General features: G+C 53.9%; 5 protein-coding genes across 7 annotated transcripts in view; 4 read left to right on the forward strand and 1 right to left on the reverse strand.

The window, feature by feature from the left end:
* Positions 1-20,428, reverse strand: part of UBAP2 (ubiquitin associated protein 2) — a 181,886-nt gene that overhangs the window by 77,081 nt on the left and 84,377 nt on the right. The window lies entirely within an intron of this gene.
* On the forward strand, positions 3,092-3,664 carry LOC136002005 (interferon-like). Its single transcript, XM_065656801.1, has one exon. The coding sequence runs from the start codon at positions 3,092-3,094 to the stop codon at positions 3,662-3,664; it is 573 nt and encodes a 190-aa protein (XP_065512873.1).
* Positions 7,756-8,487, forward strand: LOC136001381 (interferon-like). The gene has a single exon (XM_065655650.1). It carries the CDS (start codon positions 7,756-7,758, stop codon positions 8,485-8,487), a length of 732 nt encoding a protein of 243 aa, XP_065511722.1.
* Positions 12,090-12,662, forward strand: LOC136002053 (interferon-like). The gene has a single exon (XM_065656886.1). The coding sequence runs from the start codon at positions 12,090-12,092 to the stop codon at positions 12,660-12,662; it is 573 nt and encodes a 190-aa protein (XP_065512958.1).
* Positions 16,754-17,485, forward strand: LOC136001382 (interferon-like). Its single transcript, XM_065655652.1, has one exon. It carries the CDS (start codon positions 16,754-16,756, stop codon positions 17,483-17,485), a length of 732 nt encoding a protein of 243 aa, XP_065511724.1.

Below are 20,428 nucleotides of genomic sequence, written 5' to 3' on the forward strand. Positions count from 1 at the left end.
AGGACACTGCTGGGGACACACCATGGGCCTCCAAGCCCACAGGCATCTCCCGCTGATGCTGGACCCGTGGAGCACACGCTCACCCAGACCACAGGACGCCTGCCCAGCGCGCTCCTCCTCTCCCACCACCCACCCTCTCTCTTCCCAGCCCTCTCCCACTGCCAACACATGAAACCCATCCCCAAAACACCACCCATCACAAACAACCAGTCAGCAATGCCACAGCACGGCTTGGGTGTCCTGCTTTTCTTAAAAACAACACCGGTTTCTCTTCTAGTGAACTTTCCTTTCGGCCAAGTTCTTCTAAACAACTGCACTTTTCGGAATTTGGATGCATGTTTTTGCAGACGCTGTTCGCTCTGGAGCTGGTAACGGTAGCAATGATATGCAGAAGAGTCCCAGGTTTAGACTTATTGCTTTGGCAGCCAAGGTTACTGAGAAATTTTGCACGTCCCATAAGTGACACAGGCGTATTTGCAAGGAGGGGCGAACGGAACAGCTGACTAAAATTGACCAACTAAGTATTCCACACCATATACGTCGTACACCCGAGAAAAGTGGGAGATGACGAGGGTCTCGCTCTCTTCGACCACGGCCCGCATCTCAAGAGGACCCTCCCTGTTGTGCCCGCGATCCCAGGCCTGGCTCCAGACCCTGCATCCCTGAATCCAGTCCCGCTTTACTGCAGAGTCCGGCCCAGGCCTTCCGGGTGCCTGCCCTGCAGCCGCTGCAGCAACGCCAGCTCTGCCCCTGGCAACGCTGCGCTACCCCGGGAAATTCAAGATTGCGTTTCTATATTTGGTATTATTTTCTCTATTTATTAGTAGCAGTAGTAAAGCATTTTTAACTTCTTCCACCTTGCAAGTCTCTCTCCCTTTTCCTCCTATTCCCTTTCCTCAGCGGGGAGGCTGGGGGGTTAACTGAGAGCATCTGCCACGGTTTATTGTCGCCCTGCAGTAAACGGTGACATTGGGCCAAGCAGGGTGCTATGGACAAGGTGCACCTCAAAGAGGCAAGAAGGGGACACATCAAGGCCTGCGGACGCTTGGACAAGAAACACCAGCCCAGTGCTACCAAACACCCCAAAACACTCCAAAAACACTAAAAAACACAGGAGATGCCCAGGACTGCTCATTGCTCTCCTACAACCACCACGACTGGCCCAGGACACTCCTGCCTGTGCTCGCACAGCGGTGCCCATGGGGACCTGCCTCACTACACAGAGCACGTTGTCCTGGGCCTTCTTCATCCCAACACAGCCTTAGAAAAAAACAAGATGCGTCCACCAAACGCCAACACCCAACATGGTCCAAACCAACCAGCACACACCGGCACAGCATTCCCCGGGAGAAAACTACCCACGCGTCACCAGCACCAGCTGCTCCTTCGCCCTCCAACCACCACCCCTAAAACATCTGCCGCGGGTGCTTTGCCCTCCCCAGGTAGCCTGAGCAAGACAACACACACGTTCAGCAGCTCTGGGCTCCTCCTAAACACGTCACAGAGCTTGTCCTCCATGCTGGTCACACCATCTTCACCACCACGTCACTGCAAGGACACTGCTCCGTGCAAACACACATGGGGAATTCCCATGAGGCTGCAGAGTAAGAAAACAAGCAGGACCAGATGTATTCAGGTAAACAGCACGACCTCTCCAGATGCAGCTTCCAGGTTGTCTTACAGTCCTCCTGATGTTCCCTCCAACCACAAAGGCCCTGTGATGCCAGGCAGGGGGAGCCGCATTTATTCTGCTTTGTCTGAGGCGGCTGAAGAAACGAAACCCTCCTCAAATACAAACACAGAGGAGGAGAGGTACTGACGCAAGCTGGAACACAGGGACATGCAGCACGAAAGAATAAACACAGTATGAATGTCTTTACCATGAAGGTGATACAACACCACAAGAGGGATCAGGGAGGTTGTGTGATGTTCATTGCTGGAGATATATCCAAAAGCATCGCTGGACAAGGCCATGAGCAACCTCCTCTGACACCACCTGTCCTCAGCACCACATTGGTTTGGGGATCTCCAAACCAAAATAGACCATGGAAAAATATAGCGAAAACAATGGAGAGACATGAGGCATGAACAGTAATTAAGTAACGACCAAACCAGACCCCACCAAACAACAGAAAAAGAACTGAGAGGGAAATAGAGAAAATGCAGTAGTATGAAGGCGTAGCAAAACAAAGGAATTTCACCACGCAAACAGTAAAAATTGGAAAAACTGAACTTTTTGCAGAGGACTTCTTCCCCTGTGCAGCAGAAAGGGACCGTGGTCAGGAGAAACTTCCCGACTGGAAAACAGAAAAATCATCCTATATAGAAAACTTCTGGGTGCATTTCTTTCACTGTTCATTAAGCAATAGCTTAGAAAAGAATTCTTATCCCCCATCACAATGAAGTTCAAACTGAGGAAAGGGAAACAAAGACATCACAGAAGCTTCATTAAGAAACACTCAGTGTTTAAGTCCTCAGACCCACGGCCACCTCCTCAAAGGACATCTGGACAGAGAGAGCTCCTGAGATTCCTGACACACATCTCGTAAAACCCCAGAACGAGAAAAGTAATGATGTAATCATACAAACCAAAAAAAAGGACCAAGACACCGAAAGTAAAAAAGCCACAAAAACAATTGGAGTGTTACACAAGGAAAAGAGACTAAGAAAGAAAGGGAAATTCAGTGAAACACAACAGGCACAAGCGCTCACGAGAGGAAAAGGAAAAACCACAAACACATCACCAGCAAGATGGCACCACGTGTCACCACCACCCCAGCGCTTTCGCATCCCCCGCTCAACCACCACTGCAGCCAACCTGCCCCCAGCACACCACCAGCAAAGCACCAACACCGCCCGCCCCACGCACGGACACCCCACCAACGCACTTCCCCAAGACCACCACAGCCACCAGCCACCGCTGGAAACCACAGCCGGAAACTCGCCGCCATCAGAAAGCCAGGAAGGGAAACCGCGGCAACACATAAAGCCAGCGAGCCAGCAGCAGCCCAAGCACAGCGCCCACCCGCACCACCAGCCAGCCTGACCGGGCTCCTGCCCAGCACCACCCAGCAGCACCCACAGCCCCACCATGGCTGCGCCCGACACCCCACGGCCCCGCCTGCCGCACGGCGCCCCGGCGCTCCTGCTCCTCCTCACGGCTCTCGCCACCGCCACCGCCTGCCACCACCTGCGGCCCCGCCATGCCACCTTCCCCTGGGACAGCCTCCAGCTCCTCCAGGCCATGGCTCCCAGCCCCACACAGCCCTGCCACCGCCAGCACGCGCCCTCCTTCCCCGACACCCTCCTCAACGCCCCCCGCTCGCAACAACCCGCCGCCGCCCTCGCCATCCTCCAGCACCTCTTGCAAATCCTCAGCAGCAACAACATCCCCCAGCACTGGCACCACCAGCCACGGGACCACCTCCTCAACAGCCTCCAGCACCACAGCCAGCAGCTCCAGCACTGCCTGACACACAACAGGACGCTCTTCAGAAGGCAAGGGCCCCGCAACCTGCTGCTCACCATCCACAAATACTTCAGGGACATCCAGGACTTCCTCCGCAACCACAGTTACAGCGCCTGCGCCTGGGACCACGTCCGCCTCCAAGCTCACGACTGCTTCCAGCACCTCCACAACCTCACCGGCACCACCCCCAATTAGACCAACGACCCCCAACAACCCGCACGGCCCCACGCGCACCAGCCTCGCCACCGCTGGACCACCGCCCCATCCCACCTCCATCCTCATGCCCTCTGACCCACCGCAAGAGCTGCTGCCACAACGGCCCTGTACCCCCAGCCTCCACCCACCGCCCCCCTATTTATACACCTCCCTCTATTTATTTGGACAATGCTTTCTCTCTATTTATTCAACACTAAATAAAGACCTGCTGCAAAAAGCTTGGTGGTGCCTCTCGTCTCAGAAGCACAGCAACAAACCTTTGGGCTGGGGGAAGCCCCCTCCACTCAACGCCCAGCCCAACCCCACTCCAAACTGGGCTCTGCACAGCCCCTGCCCACTCCCCTCTTTGGCACCTCCCCAAGGAGGCGCTTTCATAGAGTCGCAGAATGTCCTAAGCTGGAAGGGACCCTCAACGATCATCGAGTCCAACTCCTGTCCCTGCACAGGACAACCCCACAGTTCACACCATGTGTCTGAGGGTGTTGTCCAGTCTCTTCTTGAGCACTGTCAGGCTTGGGGCCGTGACATCTCCCTGGGGAGCCTGTTCCAGTGCTCCACCACCCTCTGGGGGAAGAACCTTTTCCTAACATCCAACCTAACGCCCCCCCCGGCACATCTTCCTGCCATTCCTTCGGGTTCTGCCATTGGTTGCCAGAGACAGGAGATCAGCACCTGCCCCTCTTTATCCCCTTGTGAAGAAACTGTAGACTGCAATGAGGTCTCTTCTGAATCTTCTCCAGGCTGAACAAACCAAGTGACTTTAGCCACTCATCATACGACTTCTCCTCAAAACCCTTCTCCAACTTCGTAGCCTCTTCTGGACACTCTCCAGTAGCTTTATACCTTTCTTGTCCTGTGCTGCCCAGACCTGCACACAGTGCTCCAGGTGAGGCTGCACCAGTGCGGAGCAGAGCGGGACAATCACCTCCCTGCCCGGCTGGCCATGCTGTGCTTCATGCACCCAGGACACGGTTGCCCTCCTGGCTGCCAGGAAACACTGTTGGCTCATGTTCAACTTGCCATCCACCAGAACTCCCTCAGATTTCTCTGCAGAGCTTCTCTCCAGCCTCTCGTGCCACAGTCTGTACGTACAGCCAAAGTTGCCGGGTCCCAGATGCAAAATCCAACACTTGCCATCGCTGAACTTCATGCGGTTGGTGACTGCCCAGTTCTCCAGTTCATCCAGATCCCACTACAGGGCCTCTCTACCCTTGAAAGCATCAACAGCTCCTACCAATTTTGTGTCGTCAGCAAACGTACTAAGTAATCCCTCAAGTCCTGAGTCTAAGTCATTTATTACGGCACTGAAGAGCGCTGGCCCTAAGATGGATCCCTGGGGAGCCCACTAGTCACTGGTTGCCAGCCCAACATAACCCCAATTTACTAGAACCCTTTGATCCCGGCCCGTCAGCCAATTGCTCACCCACTGCATTGTGTGCTTATCCAGCTGCGGGCTGGACATCTTGTCCAGGAGGATGCTGTGAGAGACAGAAGAAAAGGCTTTACTGAAATCCAAAAAGATCACGTCGACAGGCTTCCCTTGGTCAGCTAGGTGGGTAATCTTGTCGTAGAAAGGAACTAAGTTTGTCAAGCAGGACTTTCAACTCAAGAACCTGTGCGAGCTGGGACCAACGACTGCGTTGTCATTCAGATGTTTTCCAGTAACTCCCAGAACAATCTTCTCCATGATTTTGCCGGGAACAGAAACGAGGCTGACAGGCCTGTAGTTGTCAGGGTCAGCCCTTTTGCCATTCTTCTAGATTGGGACAACATTTGCCAGCTTCCAGTCAACTGAGACCTCTCCAGATGCCCAGGAACACTGAAAAATCACAGACACACGTCTCGCTATGACGGCAGCCAGCTCTTTAAGCGCCCTCGGATGAAGCACATCGGGTCCCACAGACTTACAGGGATACGGCTGGAGTAGAAAATCCCATACCACTTCCGGAATGATTGGGAGTTTATTGTTCAAGCTGCCACGGTTCTCAACCCAGGGCTGTGGGGGCCCCCAAGTCCATCTTCGCTGTTGAAGTCCAAGGCGAAGAGAGCAATAAACTAACAAGGGGACCACGCTCATTGAGTAACGGCACAATGTTATTTCTAGTTTGCCTTTTGCCGCTAACATATCTTAAAAAGCCCTTTTTATTGTCCTTACAGTACTGGCCAGCTTCAATTCTAATTGAGCTCTGACCGTGCAAATTTCCTCCCTACGAGGGCGAGCAACATTTCTGTAGTGCTCCCATGACGCCTGACCTTGTTTTCGATGACCATACAGCTTCTTTTTCCACCATATTTCAAGAAGATCTCTGCTCAACCAAGCTGGCTTTGTGCCTCACCTGCTACATCTTCGGCACTTTGGAATTCCCTGCTCATGTGCTTTTAGTAGGTGGTACTTAAAAACTGACCAACACTGATGCACCCCAACACCTTCGGAAGCTTCTTCCCAAGGAATCTTACTCAGTAGCTCTCTGAGCAGCCTCAGTTCTGCTCTCCTCATATCTAGGGTTGAGGTCTTGCTGGCAGTTTTCCTCCCATTAGCCAAGATTTCAAACCTGATTCCTTAGTGGTCGCTGTGGCCAAGAGAGTCACCAGTTGCCACTTTTCCTCACGAGACCCTCTCCGTTACTGAGAATTAAATCTAGGAGGCACCTTTCCCTGTCGGACCCCTTAGTACCCATAACAAGACTTTATCGTCCAGATGCTTTAGGAATCTTCTGGACCTGTTCGTGCCAGCTGTGTGATATGCCCAGTTGACATCTGGCAAGTTGAAGGCCCCATAAGGACAAAGGCAGATGACTCGGAGGCTTCGCTTAGTTCCTTAAAGGACAACTGAGCAGCGTCATCATCCTGCTTGGGTGGCCTATAGCAGACTCTCATGATGACATCAGCTTTATTTGTCTGTCTGTTAATCCTGACCCAGAGGGTCCCAACTTTGCCATCGCCAACTGCCAGCTCCATGCACTCCAGCCCCTCCGTTACGCACAGTGCCACCCCCAGCTCCTACCCCGCCTGTCCCTTCCCAATAGCTGTACCCGTCCACCGTGGCACACCACTCACAGGATACATCCCACCACGTTTCCCTGCCCTCAGCTGCTCTCTCCTTGGCGCTGCTTGAAAACCACCTTGTGGCATCAACCGCTCCACGGCAACACGGACAAGCTGCAGCCACGGACCTCCAAGGTCAGCTACCTGCTGCAGTGACAGCACCCAGGGACGTCACATCATCCTGCACATCACAGCGCCCCAAGCACAGCACCCACCAACACAACGCTGCCTGACAAGACCGGGGCTCCCAGCCCGACAACACCACGCACCTTTCCCCTGCTCCAAATCCCTTCATGAAACTCATGGCAGCCTCTCTCACCCCAGCTCCACCACAAGAGCCTTGCTCTTGGAGGGGACACAGATACCTCAGCGAGTACAACCCCAAAATATTCTGAAAGATATTTGCAGAAAGGGGAAACATTCTTCCACCTGCAAAGCTGCAGATGCTATAGAGAAAAAGAAAAAGAAAGAAACAAACCAACTCCATTAAAATATTTCTCAATAAGAAATAGAAGGAAAAGGTGCATTAGCTCCTATATACATATACTATCAGGGCATGCCACAGGAAAAATACATGTTGGTAGGTAGAGAAACTTGAAAATAAAAACCTAAAAAGACAACTCCCAAGACAGACAAAAAGGAAACCCTGAAGTGCATCCCCAGCACGGCTGCCCCAAAAGCCTCTGCCGCACTTTCACATCCCCCGCTGAACCACAGCAGCAGCGGAGCCAGGCTCCCCCCGCACCCCGACAGCAGCCCTGGGAAAAAAACAGCTCTTCTTCCCTAGGGCAGGGCCAACCCGCTCACACCTTGACAAGAACAACCAATGCGGTGAGGAGAAAGCAAACAGAAAGCGAAACCGAAAATGGAAATAGGGAAATTCTGCTCAGATGATGAAAGGAAAGCCATGGCGCCACATAAAGCCATGCACACAGCAGCAGCCCAAGCACAGCGCCCACCCGCACCACCAGCCAGCCTGACCGGGCTCCTGCCCAGCACCACCCAGCAGCACCCACAGCCCCACCATGGCTGCGGCTGACACCCCACGGCCCCGCCTGCCGCACGGCACCCCGGCGCTCCTGCTCCTCCTCACGGCTCTCGCCACCGCCACCGCCTGCCACCACCTGCGGCCCCGCCACGCCACCTTCCCCTGGCACAGCCTCCAGCTCCTCCAGGCCATGGCTCCCAGCCCCACACAGCCCTGCCACCGCCAGCACGCGCCCTCCTTCCCCGACACCCTCCTCAACGCCCCCCGCTCGCAACAACCCACCGCCACCCTCGCCATCCTCCAGCACCTCTTGCAAATCCTCAGCAGCAACAACATCCCCCAGCACTGGCACCACCAGCCACGGGACCACCTCCTCAACAGCCTCCAGCACCACAGCCAGCAGCTCCAGCACTGCCTGACACACAACAGGACGCTCTTCAGAAGGCACGGGCCCCGCAACCTGCTGCTCACCATCCACAAATACTTCGGGGACATCCAGGACTTCCTCCGCAACCACAGTTACAGCGCCTGCGCCTGGGACCACGTCCGCCTCCAAGCTCACGACTGCTTCCAGCTCATGGACGAACTCATGGGGCAGATGAAGAGCCGAACTGCTCCTGCCCTCCACCAAACCCGCCTGCGCCCAACGTCCATTCCCAGCCAACACCAGCGGCTGCAGACGGAGCAGAGGCCGCAGCAGCCCGGGCTGGGATGGCTCAGCGCCGCTCCCACCGCTCCCAGACAGGAGCCGACGGCGACACGGGCGTGAGCACAGGGGGGTCCAGGCTGCAGCACGGCCGCACACCCACCTCCGCTGGAATGGAAGGAGGAGGAACCTGCTGTGCCGCTCACTCACGGAGAGCCGCCAGGCGATGGGGATACGGCTGGTACTTATCACCCACGGCGTTATGGGGCCCGTCTGGACTGCGACCTCCCCTGAGGGAGGGGAAGGTCCCTATGGACACTCTGGGACTCTCACGCCAATGACTATTTATCACAGAGCTCTAACTATTTATTTATTTATTTATTTATTTAGCTGGCCATTGATTTATGTATCGATATTATTCACAGAGATTATTTATTCCCTTGTTGGAAATAAAGACTTTTTGCATAAGCAAAAGAAGAAAAGAGATCGTCATCACGCATGTACTTGACAAGCAAAGACAAGGTCTCTGCAGGCTGCCGGGGATGAGCCCCCCTCCTGCACCCTGTCCCACTGACGCCTCCTGACCCAGCAAAGGCTCCGGACAGCAGGACACTGCTGGGGACACACCATGGGCCTCCAAGCCCACAGGCATCTCCCGCTGATGCTGGACCCGTGGAGCACACGCTCATCCAGACCACAGGACACCTGCCCGGCGCGCTCCTCCTCTCCCACCACCCACCCTCTCTCTTCCCAGCCCTCTCCCACTGCCAACACATGAAACCCATCCCCAAAACACCACCCATCACAAACAACCAGTCAGCAATGCCACAGCACGGCTTGGGTGTCCTGCTTTTCTTAAAAACAACACCGGTTTCTCTTCTAGTGAACTTTCCTTTCGGCCAAGTTCTTCTAAATAACTGCACTTTTCGGAATTTGGATGCATGTTTTTGCAGACGCTGTTCGCTCTGGAGCTCGTAACGGTAGCAATGATATGCAGAAGAGTCCCAGGTTTAGACTTATTGCTTTGGCAGCCAAGGTTACTGAGAAATTTTGCACGTCCCGTAAGTGACACGGGCGTATTTGCAAGGAGGGGCGAACGGAACAGCTGACTAAAATTGACCAACTAAGTATTCCACAACATATACGTCGTACACCCGAGAAAAGTGGGAGATGACGAGGGTCTCGCTCTCTTCGACCACGGCCCGCATCTCAAGAGGACCCTCCCTGTTGTGCCCGCGATCCCAGGCCTGGCTCCAGACCCTGCATCCCTGAATCCAGTCCCGCTTTACTGCAGAGTCCGGCCCAGGCCTTCCGGGTGCCTGCCCTGCAGCCGCTGCAGCAACGCCAGCTCCGCCCCAGGCAACGCTGCGCTACCCCGGGAAATTCAAGATTGCGTTTCTATATTTGGTATTATTTTCTCTATTTATTAGTAGCAGTAGTAAAGCATTTTTAACTTCTTCCACCTTGCAAGTCTCTCTCCCTTTTCCTCCTATTCCCTTTCCTCAGCGGGGAGGCTGGGAGGTTAACCGAGAGCATCTGCCACGGTTTATTGTCGCCCTGCAGTAAACGGTGACATTGGGCCAAGCAGGGTGCTATGGACAAGGTGCACCTCAAAGAGGCAAGAAGGGGACATATCAAGGCCTGCGGACGCTTGGACAAGAAACACCAGCCCAGTGCTACCAAACACCCCAAAACACTCCAAAAACCCTAAAAAACACAGGAGATGCCCAGGACTGCTCATTGCTCTCCTACAACCACCACGACTGGCCCAGGACACTCCTGCCTGTGCTCGCACAGCGGTGCCCATGGGGACCTGCCTCACTACACAGAGCACGCTGTCCTGGGCCTTCTTCATCCCAACACAGCCTTAGAAAAAAACAAGATGCGTCCACCAAATGCCAACACCCAACATGGTCCAAACCAACCAGCACACACCGGCACAGCATTCCCCGGGAGAAAACTACCCACGCGTCACCAGCACCAGCTGCTCCTTCACCCTCCAACCACCACCCCTAAAACATCTGCCGCGGGTGCTTTGCCCTCCCCAGGTAGCCTGAGCAAGACAACACACAAGTTCAGCAGCTCTGGGCTCCTCCTAAACACGTCACAGAGCTTGTCCTCCATGCTGGTCACACCATCTTCACCACCACGTCACTGCAAGGACACTGCTTCGTGCAAACACACATGGGGAATTCCCATGAGGCTGCAGAGTAAGAAAACAAGCAGGACCAGATGTATTCAGGTAAACAGCACGACCTCTCCAGATGCAGCTTCCAGGTTGTCCTACAGTCCTCCTGATGTTCCCTCCAACCACAAAGGCCCTGTGATGCCAGGCAGGGGGAGCCGCATTTATTCTGCTTTGTCTGAGGCGGCTGAAGAAAGGAAACCCTCCTCAGAAACAAACACAGAGGAGGAGAGGTACTGACGCAAGCTGGAGCACAAGGACTTCCAACATGAAAGAATTATGATTGATTATGAAAGATTATATACTATCTCTACCATGAAGGTGAAACAACACCACAAGAGGGATCAGGGAGGTTGAGGCATGTCCATAGCTGGAGATATATCCAAAAGCATCACTGGAAAAGGTAACCAACAAAACAACTGACTTAACCTATCCTCAGCACCATACTGCTCTCAAGATCTCCAAAGCAAAACAGACCATTTCAAAATCAGCAAAACAATGGAAGGACATGATGAATGAACAGTGAGGAAAAAGCAAAAGAAAACTAAACAAAAACAACAAAAAAATGCCAACCCAAACCAAAACAAACAAAGAACAAAAACTACAGAATGAAACAGCAAAGTTCCAATAGAATGAAGGCGTAACATCAGAGAAAGGAATTTCACCACACAAATATTAAAAATAGGAAAATGGTACTGTCATTAGAGGACCTTTTCGTCTGCACAGCTCAAAGAGGTAGCAGCCATGAAAAATTTCTCAAATGGAAAATCACCCTATGTGAAAAACTTCTGGGAGTATCACCTTCACTGTTCTATGAGCAATAGCTTAGAAAGGACTTCCTATGCCCCATCACAAAGAGGTTCAAACTGAAGAAAGTGAAGAAAAGACATCGCAGAAACTTCATCAAGAAACACTCGGTTGTTCAAGTCCTCAGACCCACGGCCACCTCCTCAAAGGACATCTGGACAGAGAGAGCTCCTGAGATTCCTGACACACATCTCGTAAAACCCCAGAATGAGAAAAGTAATGATGTAATTAAAAGGAAAAAGAAAATGATATAGAAAGCTAAACAGCCACAAAAACAATTGGAGTATTACACAAGGAAAAGAGACTAAGAAAGAAAGGGAAATTCAGTGAAACACAACAGGCACAAGCGCTCACGAGAGGAAAAGGAAAAACCACAAACACATCACCAGCAAGATGGCACCACGTGTCACCACCACCCCAGCGCTTTCGCATCCCCCGCTCAACCACCACTGCAGCCAACCTGCCCCCAGCACACCACCAGCAAAGCACCAACACCGCCCGCCCCACGCACGGACACCCCACCAACGCACTTCCCCAAGACCACCACAGCCACCAGCCACCGCTGGAAACCACAGCCGGAAACTCGCCGCCATCAGAAAGCCAGGAAGGGAAACCGCGGCAACACATAAAGCCAGCGAGCCAGCAGCAGCCCAAGCACAGCGCCCACCCGCACCACCAGCCAGCCTGACCGGGCTCCTGCCCAGCACCACCCAGCAGCACCCACAGCCCCACCATGGCTGCGCCCGACACCCCACGGCCCCGCCTGCCGCACGGCGCCCCGGCGCTCCTGCTCCTCCTCACGGCTCTCGCCACCGCCACCGCCTGCCACCACCTGCGGCCCCGCCACGCCACCTTCCCCTGGGACAGCCTCCAGCTCCTCCAGGCCATGGCTCCCAGCCCCACACAGCCCTGCCACCACCAGCACGCGCCCTCCTTCCCCGACACCCTCCTCAACGCCCCCCGCTCGCAACAACCCGCCGCCGCCCTCGCCATCCTCCAGCACCTCTTGCAAATCCTCAGCAGCAACAACATCCCCCAGCACTGGCACCACCAGCCACGGGACCACCTCCTCAACAGCCTCCAGCACCACAGCCAGCAGCTCCAGCACTGCCTGACACACAACAGGACGCTCTTCAGAAGGCAAGGGCCCCGCAACCTGCTGCTCACCATCCACAAATACTTTGGGGACATCCAGGACTTCCTCCGCAACCACAGTTACAGCGCCTGCGCCTGGGACCACGTCCGCCTCCAAGCTCACGACTGCTTCCAGCACCTCCACAACCTCACCAGCACCACCCCCAATTAGACCAACGACCCCCAACAACCCGCACGGCCCCACGCGCACCAGCCTCGCCACCGCTGGACCACCGCCCCATCCCACCTCCATCCTCACGCCCCCTGACCCACCGCAAGAGCTGCTGCCACAACGGCCCTGCACCCCCAGCCTCCACCCACCGCCCCCCTATTTATACACCTCCCTCTATTTATTTGGACAATGCTTTCTCTCTATTTATTCAACACTAAATAAAGACCTGCTGCAAAAAGCTTGGTGGTGCCTCTCGTCTCAGAAGCACAGCAACAAACCTTTGGGCTGGGGGAAGCCCCCTCCACTCAACGCCCAGCCCAACCCCACTCCAAACTGGGCTCTGCACAGCCCCTGCCCACTCCCCTCTTTGGCACCTCCCCAAGGAGGCGCTTTCATAGAGTCGCAGAATGTCCTAAGCTGGAAGGGACCCTCAACGATCATCGAGTCCAACTCCTGTCCCTGCACAGGACAACCCCACAGTTCACACCATGTGTCTGAGGGTGTTGTCCAGTCTCTTCTTGAGCACTGTCAGGCTTGGGGCCGTGACATCTCCCTGGGGAGCCTGTTCCAGTGCTCCACCACGCTCTGGGGGAAGAACCTTTTCCTAACATCCAACCTAACGCCCCCCCCGGCACATCTTCCTGCCATTCCTTCGGGTTCTGCCATTGGTTGCCAGAGACAGGAGATCAGCACCTGCCCCTCTTTATCCCCTTGTGAAGAAACTGTAGACTGCAATGAGGTCTCTTCTGAATCTTCTCCAGGCTGAACAAACCAAGTGACTTTAGCCACTCATCATACGACTTCTCCTCAAAACCCTTCTCCAACTTCGTAGCCTCTTCTGGACACTCTCCAGTAGCTTTATACCTTTCTTGTCCTGTGCTGCCCAGACCTGCACACAGTGCTCCAGGTGAGGCTGCACCAGTGCGGAGCAGAGCGGGACAATCACCTCCCTGCCCGGCTGGCCATGCTGTGCTTCATGCACCCAGGACACGGTTGCCCTCCTGGCTGCCAGGAAACACTGTTGGCTCATGTTCAACTTGCCATCCACCAGAACTCCCTCAGATTTCTCTGCAGAGCTTCTCTCCAGCCTCTCGTGCCACAGTCTGTACGTACAGCCAAAGTTGCCGGGTCCCAGATGCAAAATCCAACACTTGCCATCGCTGAACTTCATGCGGTTGGTGACTGCCCAGTTCTCCAGTTCATCCAGATCCCACTACAGGGCCTCTCTACCCTTGAAAGCATCAACAGCTCCTACCAATTTTGTGTCGTCAGCAAACGGACTAAGTAATCCCTCAAGTCCTGAGTCTAAGTCATTTATTACGACACTGAAGAGCGCTGGCCCTAAGATGGATCCCTGGGGAGCCCACTAGTCACTGGTTGCCAGCCCAACATAACCCCAATTTACTAGAACCCTTTGATCCCGGCCCGTCAGCCAATTGCTCACCCACTGCATTGTGTGCTTATCCAGCTGCGGGCTGGACATCTTGTCCAGGAGGATGCTGTGAGAGACAGAAGAAAAGGCTTTACTGAAATCCAAAAAGATCACGTCGACAGGCTTCCCTTGGTCAGCTAGGTGGGTAATCTTGTCGTAGAAAGGAACTAAGTTTGTCAAGCGGGACTTTCAACTCAAGAACCTGTGCGAGCTGGGACCAACGACTGCGTTGTCATTCAGATGTTTTCCAGTAACTCCCAGAACAATCTTCTCCATGATTTTGCCGGGAACAGAAACGAGGCTGACAGGCCTGTAGTTGTCAGGGTCAGCCCTTTTGCCATTCTTCTAGATTGGGACAACATTTGCCAGCTTCCAGTCAACTGAGACCTCTCCAGATGCCCAGGAACACTGAAAAATCACAGACACACGTCTCGCTATGATGGCAGCCAGCTCTTTAAGCGCCCTCGGATGAAGCACATCGGGTCCCACAGACTTACAGGGATACGGCTGGAGTAGAAAATCCCATACCACTTCCGGAATGATTGGGAGTTTATTGTTCAAGCTGCCACGGTTCTCAACCCAGGGCTGTGGGGGCCCCCAAGTCCATCTTCGCTGTTGAAGTCCAAGGCGAAGAGAGCAATAAACTAACAAGGGGACCACGCTCATTGAGTAACGGCACAATGTTATTTCTAGTTTGCCTTTTGCCGCTAACATATCTTAAAAAGCCCTTTTTATTGTCCTTACAGTACTGGCCAGCTTCAATTCTAATTGAGCTCTGACCGTGCAAATTTCCTCCCTACGAGGGCGAGCAACATTTCTGTAGTGCTCCCATGACGCCTGACCTTGTTTTCGATGACCATACAACTTCTTTTTCCACCATATTTCAAGAAGATCTCTGCTCAACCAAGCTGGCTTTGTGCCTCACCTGCTACATCTTCGGCATTTTGGAATTCCCTGCTCATGTGCTTTTAGTAGGTGGTACTTAAAAACTGACCAACACTGATGCACCCCAACACCTTCGGAAGCTTCTTCCCAAGGAATCTTACTCAGTAGCTCTCTGAGCAGCCTCAATTTTGCTCTCCTCATATCTAGGGTTGAGGTCTTGCTGGCAGTTTTCCTCCCATTAGCCAAGATTTCAAACCCGATTCCTTAGTGGTCGCTGTGGCCAAGAGAGTCACCAGTTGCCACTTTTCCTCACGAGACCCTCTCCGTTACTGAGAATTAAATCTAGGAGGCACCTTTCTCTGTCAGACCCCTTAGTACCCATAACAAGACTTTATCGTCCAGATGCTTTAGGAATCTTCTGGACCTGTTGGTGCCAGCTGTGTGATATGCCCAGCTGACATCTGGCAAGTTGAAGGCCCCATAAGGACAAAGGCAGATGACTCAGAGGCTTCGCTTAGTTCCTTAAAGGACAACTGAGCAGCGTCATCATCCTGCTTGGGTGGCCTATAGCAGACTCTCATGATGACATCGGCTTTATTTGTCTGTCTGTTAATCCTGACCCAGAGGGTCCCAACTTTGCCATTGCCAACTGCCAGCTCCATGCACTCCAGCCCCTCCGTTACACACAGTGCCACCCCCAGCTCCTACCCCGCCTGTCCCTTCCCAATAGCTGTACCCGTCCACTGTGGCACACCACTCACAGGATACATCCCACCACGTTTCCCTGCCCTCAGCTGCTCTCTCCTTGGCGCTGCTTGAAAACCACCTTGTGGCATCAACCGCTCCACGGCAACACGGACAAGCTGCAGCCACGGACCTCCAAGGTCAGCTACCTGCTGCAGTGACAGCACCCAGGGACGTCACATCATCCTGCACATCACAGCGCCCCAAGCACAGCACCCACCAACACAACGCTGCCTGACAAGACCGGGGCTCCCAGCCCGACAACACCACGCACCTTTCCCCTGCTCCAAATCCCTTCATGAAACTCATGGCAGCCTCTCTCACCCCAGCTCCACCACAAGATCCTTGGCCCGGGAATGGACACAAATACCACAGTGAATGCAACCCCAAAATATTCTGAAAGATATTTGCAGAAAGGGGAAACATTCTTCCACCTGCAAAGCTGCAGATGCTATAGAGAAAAAGAAAAAGAAAGAAACAAACCAACTCCATTAAAATATTTCTCAATAAGAAATAGAAGGAAAAGGTGCATTAGCTCCTATATACATATACTATCAGGGCATGCCACAGGAAAAATACATGTTGGTAGGTAGAGAAACTTGAAAATAAAAACCTAAAAAGACAACTCCCAAGACAGACGAAAAGGAAACCCTGAAGTGCATCCCCAGCACGGCTGCCCCAAAAGCCTCTGCCGCACTTTCACATCCCCCGCTGAACCACAGCAGCAGCGGAGCCAGGCTCCCCCCGCACCCCGACAGCAGCCCTGGGAAAAAAACAGCTCTTCTTCCCTAGGGCAGGGCCAACCCGCTCACACCTTGACAAGAACAACCAATGCGGTGAGGAGAAAGCAAACAGAAAGCGAAACCGAAAATGGAAATAGGGAAATTCTGCTCAGATGATGAAAGGAAAGCCATGGCGCCACATAAAGCCATGCACACAGCAGCAGCCCAAGCACAGCGCCCACCCGCACCACCAGCCAGCCTGACCGGGCTCCTGCCCAGCACCACCCAGCAGCACCCACAGCCCCACCATGGCTGCGCCCGACACCCCACGGCCCCGCCTGCCGCACGGCGCCCCGGCGCTCCTGCTCCTCCTCACGGCTCTCGCCACCGCCACCGCCTGCCACCACCTGCGGCCCCGCCACGCCACCTTCCCCTGGGACAGCCTCCAGCTCCTCCAGGCCATGGCTCCCAGCCCCACACAGCCCTGCCACCGCCAGCACGCGCCCTCCTTCCCCGACACCCTCCTCAACACCCCCCGCTCGCAACAACCCGCCGCCGCCCTCGCCATCCTCCAGCACCTCTTGCAAATCCTCAGCAGCAACAACATCCCCCAGCACTGGCACCACCAGCCACGGGACCACCTCCTCAACAGCCTCCACCACTTCAGCCAGCAGCTCCAGCACTGCCTGACACACAACAGGACGCTCTTCAGAAGGCACGGGCCCCGCAACCTGCTGCTCACCATCCGCAAATACTTTGGGGACATCCAGGACTTCCTCCGCACCCACAGTTACAGCGCCTGTGCCTGGGACCACGTCCGCCTCCAAGCTCACGCCTGCTTCCAGCTCATGGACGAACTCATGGGGCAGATGAAGAGCCGAACCGCTCCTGCCCTCCACCAAACCCGCCTGCGCCCAACGCCCATTCCCAGCCAACACCAGCGGCTGCAGACGGAGCAGAGGCCGCAGCAGCCCGGGCTGGGATGGCTCAGCGCCGCTCCCACCGCTCCCAGACAGGAGCCGACGGCGACACGGGCGTGAGCACAGGGGGGTCCAGGCTGCAGCACGGCCGCACACCCACCTCCGCTGGAATGGAAGGAGGAGGAACCTGCTGTGCCGCTCACTCACGGAGAGCCGCCAGGCGATGGGGATACGGCTGGTACTTATCACCCACGGCGTTATGGGGCCCGTCTGGACTGCGACCTCCCCTGAGGGAGGGGAAGGTCCCTATGGACACTCTGGGACTCTCACGCCAATGACTATTTATCACAGAGCTCTAACTATTTATTTATTTATTTATTTATTTAGCTGGCCATTGATTTATGTATCGATATTATTCACAGAGATTATTTATTCCCTTGTTGGAAATAAAGACTTCTTGCATAAGCAAAAGAAGAAAAGAGATCGTCATCACGCATGCACTTGACAAGCAAAGACAAGGTCTCTGTAGGCTGCTGGGGATGAGCCCCCCTCCTGCACCCTGTCCCACTGACACCTCCTGACCCAGCAAAGGCTCCGGACAGCAGGACACTGCTGGGGACACACCATGGGCCTCCAAGCCCACAGGCATCTCCCGCTGATGCTGGACCCGTGGAGCACACGCTCACCCAGACCACAGGACGCCTGCCCAGCGCGCTCCTCCTCTCCCACCACCCACCCTCTCTCTTCCCAGCCCTCTCCCACTGCCAACACATGAAACCCATCCCCAAAACACCACCCATCACAAACAACCAGTCAGCAATGCCACAGCACGGCTTGGGTGTCCTGCTTTTCTTAAAAACAACACCGGTTTCTCTTCTAGTGAACTTTCCTTTCGGCCAAGTTCTTCTAAATAACTGCACTTTTCGGAATTTGGATGCATGTTTTTGCAGACGCTGTTCGCTCTGGAGCTCGTAACGGTAGCAATGATATGCAGAAGAGTCCCAGGTTTAGACTTATTGCTTTGGCAGCCAAGGTTACTGAGAAATTTTGCACGTCCCGTAAGTGACACAGGCGTATTTGCAAGGAGGGGCGAACGGAACAGCTGACTAAAATTGACCAACTAAGTATTCCACAACATATACGTCGTACACCCGAGAAAAGTGGGAGATGACGAGGGTCTCGCTCTCTTCGACCACGGCCCGCATCTCAAGAGGACCCTCCCTGTTGTGCCCGCGATCCCAGGCCTGGCTCCAGACCCTGCATCCCTGAATCCAGTCCCGCTTTACTGCAGAGTCCGGCCCAGGCCTTCCGGGTGCCTGCCCTGCAGCCGCTGCAGCAACGCCAGCTCCGCCCCAGGCAACGCTGCGCTACCCCGGGAAATTCAAGATTGCGTTTCTATATTTGGTATTATTTTCTCTATTTATTAGTAGCAGTAGTAAAGCATTTTTAACTTCTTCCACCTTGCAAGTCTCTCTCCCTTTTCCTCCTATTCCCTTTCCTCAGCGGGGAGGCTGGGAGGTTAACAGAGAGCATCTGCCACGGTTTATTGTCGCCCTGCAGTAAACGGTGACATTGGGCCAAGCAGGGTGCTATGGACAAGGTGCACCTCAAAGAGGCAAGAAGGGGACACATCAAGGCCTGCGGACGCTTGGACAAGAAACACCAGCCCAGTGCTACCAAACACCCCAAAACACTCCAAAAACACTAAAAAACACAGGAGATGCCCAGGACTGCTCATTGCTCTCCTACAACCACCACGACTGGCCCAGGACACTCCTGCCTGTGCTCGCACAGCGGTGCCCATGGGGACCTGCCTCACTACACAGAGCACGTTGTCCTGGGCCTTCTTCATCCCAACACAGCCTTAGAAAAAAACAAGATGCGTCCACCAAACGCCAACACCCAACATGGTCCAAACCAACCAGCACACACCAGCACAGCATTCACCGGGAGAAAACTACCCACGCGTCACCAGCACCAGCTGCTCCTTCGCCCTCCAACCACCACCCCTAAAACATCTGCCGTGGGTGCTTTGCCCTCCCCAGGTAGCCTGAGCAAGACAACACACAAGTTCAGCAGCTCTGGGCTCCTCCTAAACACGTCACAGAGCTTGTCCTCCATGCTGGTCACACCATCTTCACCACCACGTCACTGCAAGGACACTGCTCCGTGCAAACACACATGGGGAATTCCCATGAGGCTGCAGAGTAAGAAAACAAGCAGGACCAGATGTATTCAGGTAAACAGCACGACCTCTCCAGATGCAGTTTCCAGGTTGTCCTACAGTCCTCCTGATGTTCCCTCCAACCACAAAGGCCCTGTGATGCCAGGCAGGGGGAGCCGCATTTATTCTGCTTTGTCTGAGGCGGCTGAAGAAAGGAAACCCTCCTCAGATACAAACACAGAGGAGGAGAGGTACTGACGCAAGCTGGAACACAAGGACTTCCAACATGAAAGAATTATGATTGATTATGAAAGATTATATACTATCTCTACCATGAAGGTGAAACAACACCACAAGAGGGATCAGGGAGGTTGAGGCATGTCCATAGCTGGAGATATATCCAAAAGCATCACTGGAAAAGGTAACCAACAAAACAACTGACTTAACCTATCCTCAGCACCATACTGCTCTCAAGATCTCCAAAGCAAAACAGACCATTTCAAAATCAGCAAAACAATGGAAGGACATGATGAATGAACAGTGAGGAAAAAGCAAAAGAAAACTAAACAAAAACAACAAAAAAATGCCAACCCAAACCAAAACAAACAAAGAACAAAAACTACAGAATGAAACAGCAAAGTTCCAATAGAATGAAGGCGTAACATCAGAGAAAGGAATTTCACCACACAAATATTAAAAATAGGAAAATGGTACTGTCATTAGAGGACCTTTTCGTCTGCACAGCTCGAAGAGGTAGCAGCCATGAAAAATTTCTCAAATGGAAAATCACCCTATGTGAAAAACTTCTGGGAGTATCACCTTCACTGTTCTATGAGCAACAGCTTAGAAAAGACTTCCTATGCCCCATCACAAAGAGGTTCAAACTGAAGAAAGTGAAG

This window comes from Caloenas nicobarica, chromosome Z (assembly GCF_036013445.1).
Source record: "Caloenas nicobarica isolate bCalNic1 chromosome Z, bCalNic1.hap1, whole genome shotgun sequence".
Classification (NCBI taxonomy): Eukaryota; Metazoa; Chordata; class Aves; order Columbiformes; family Columbidae; genus Caloenas; species Caloenas nicobarica.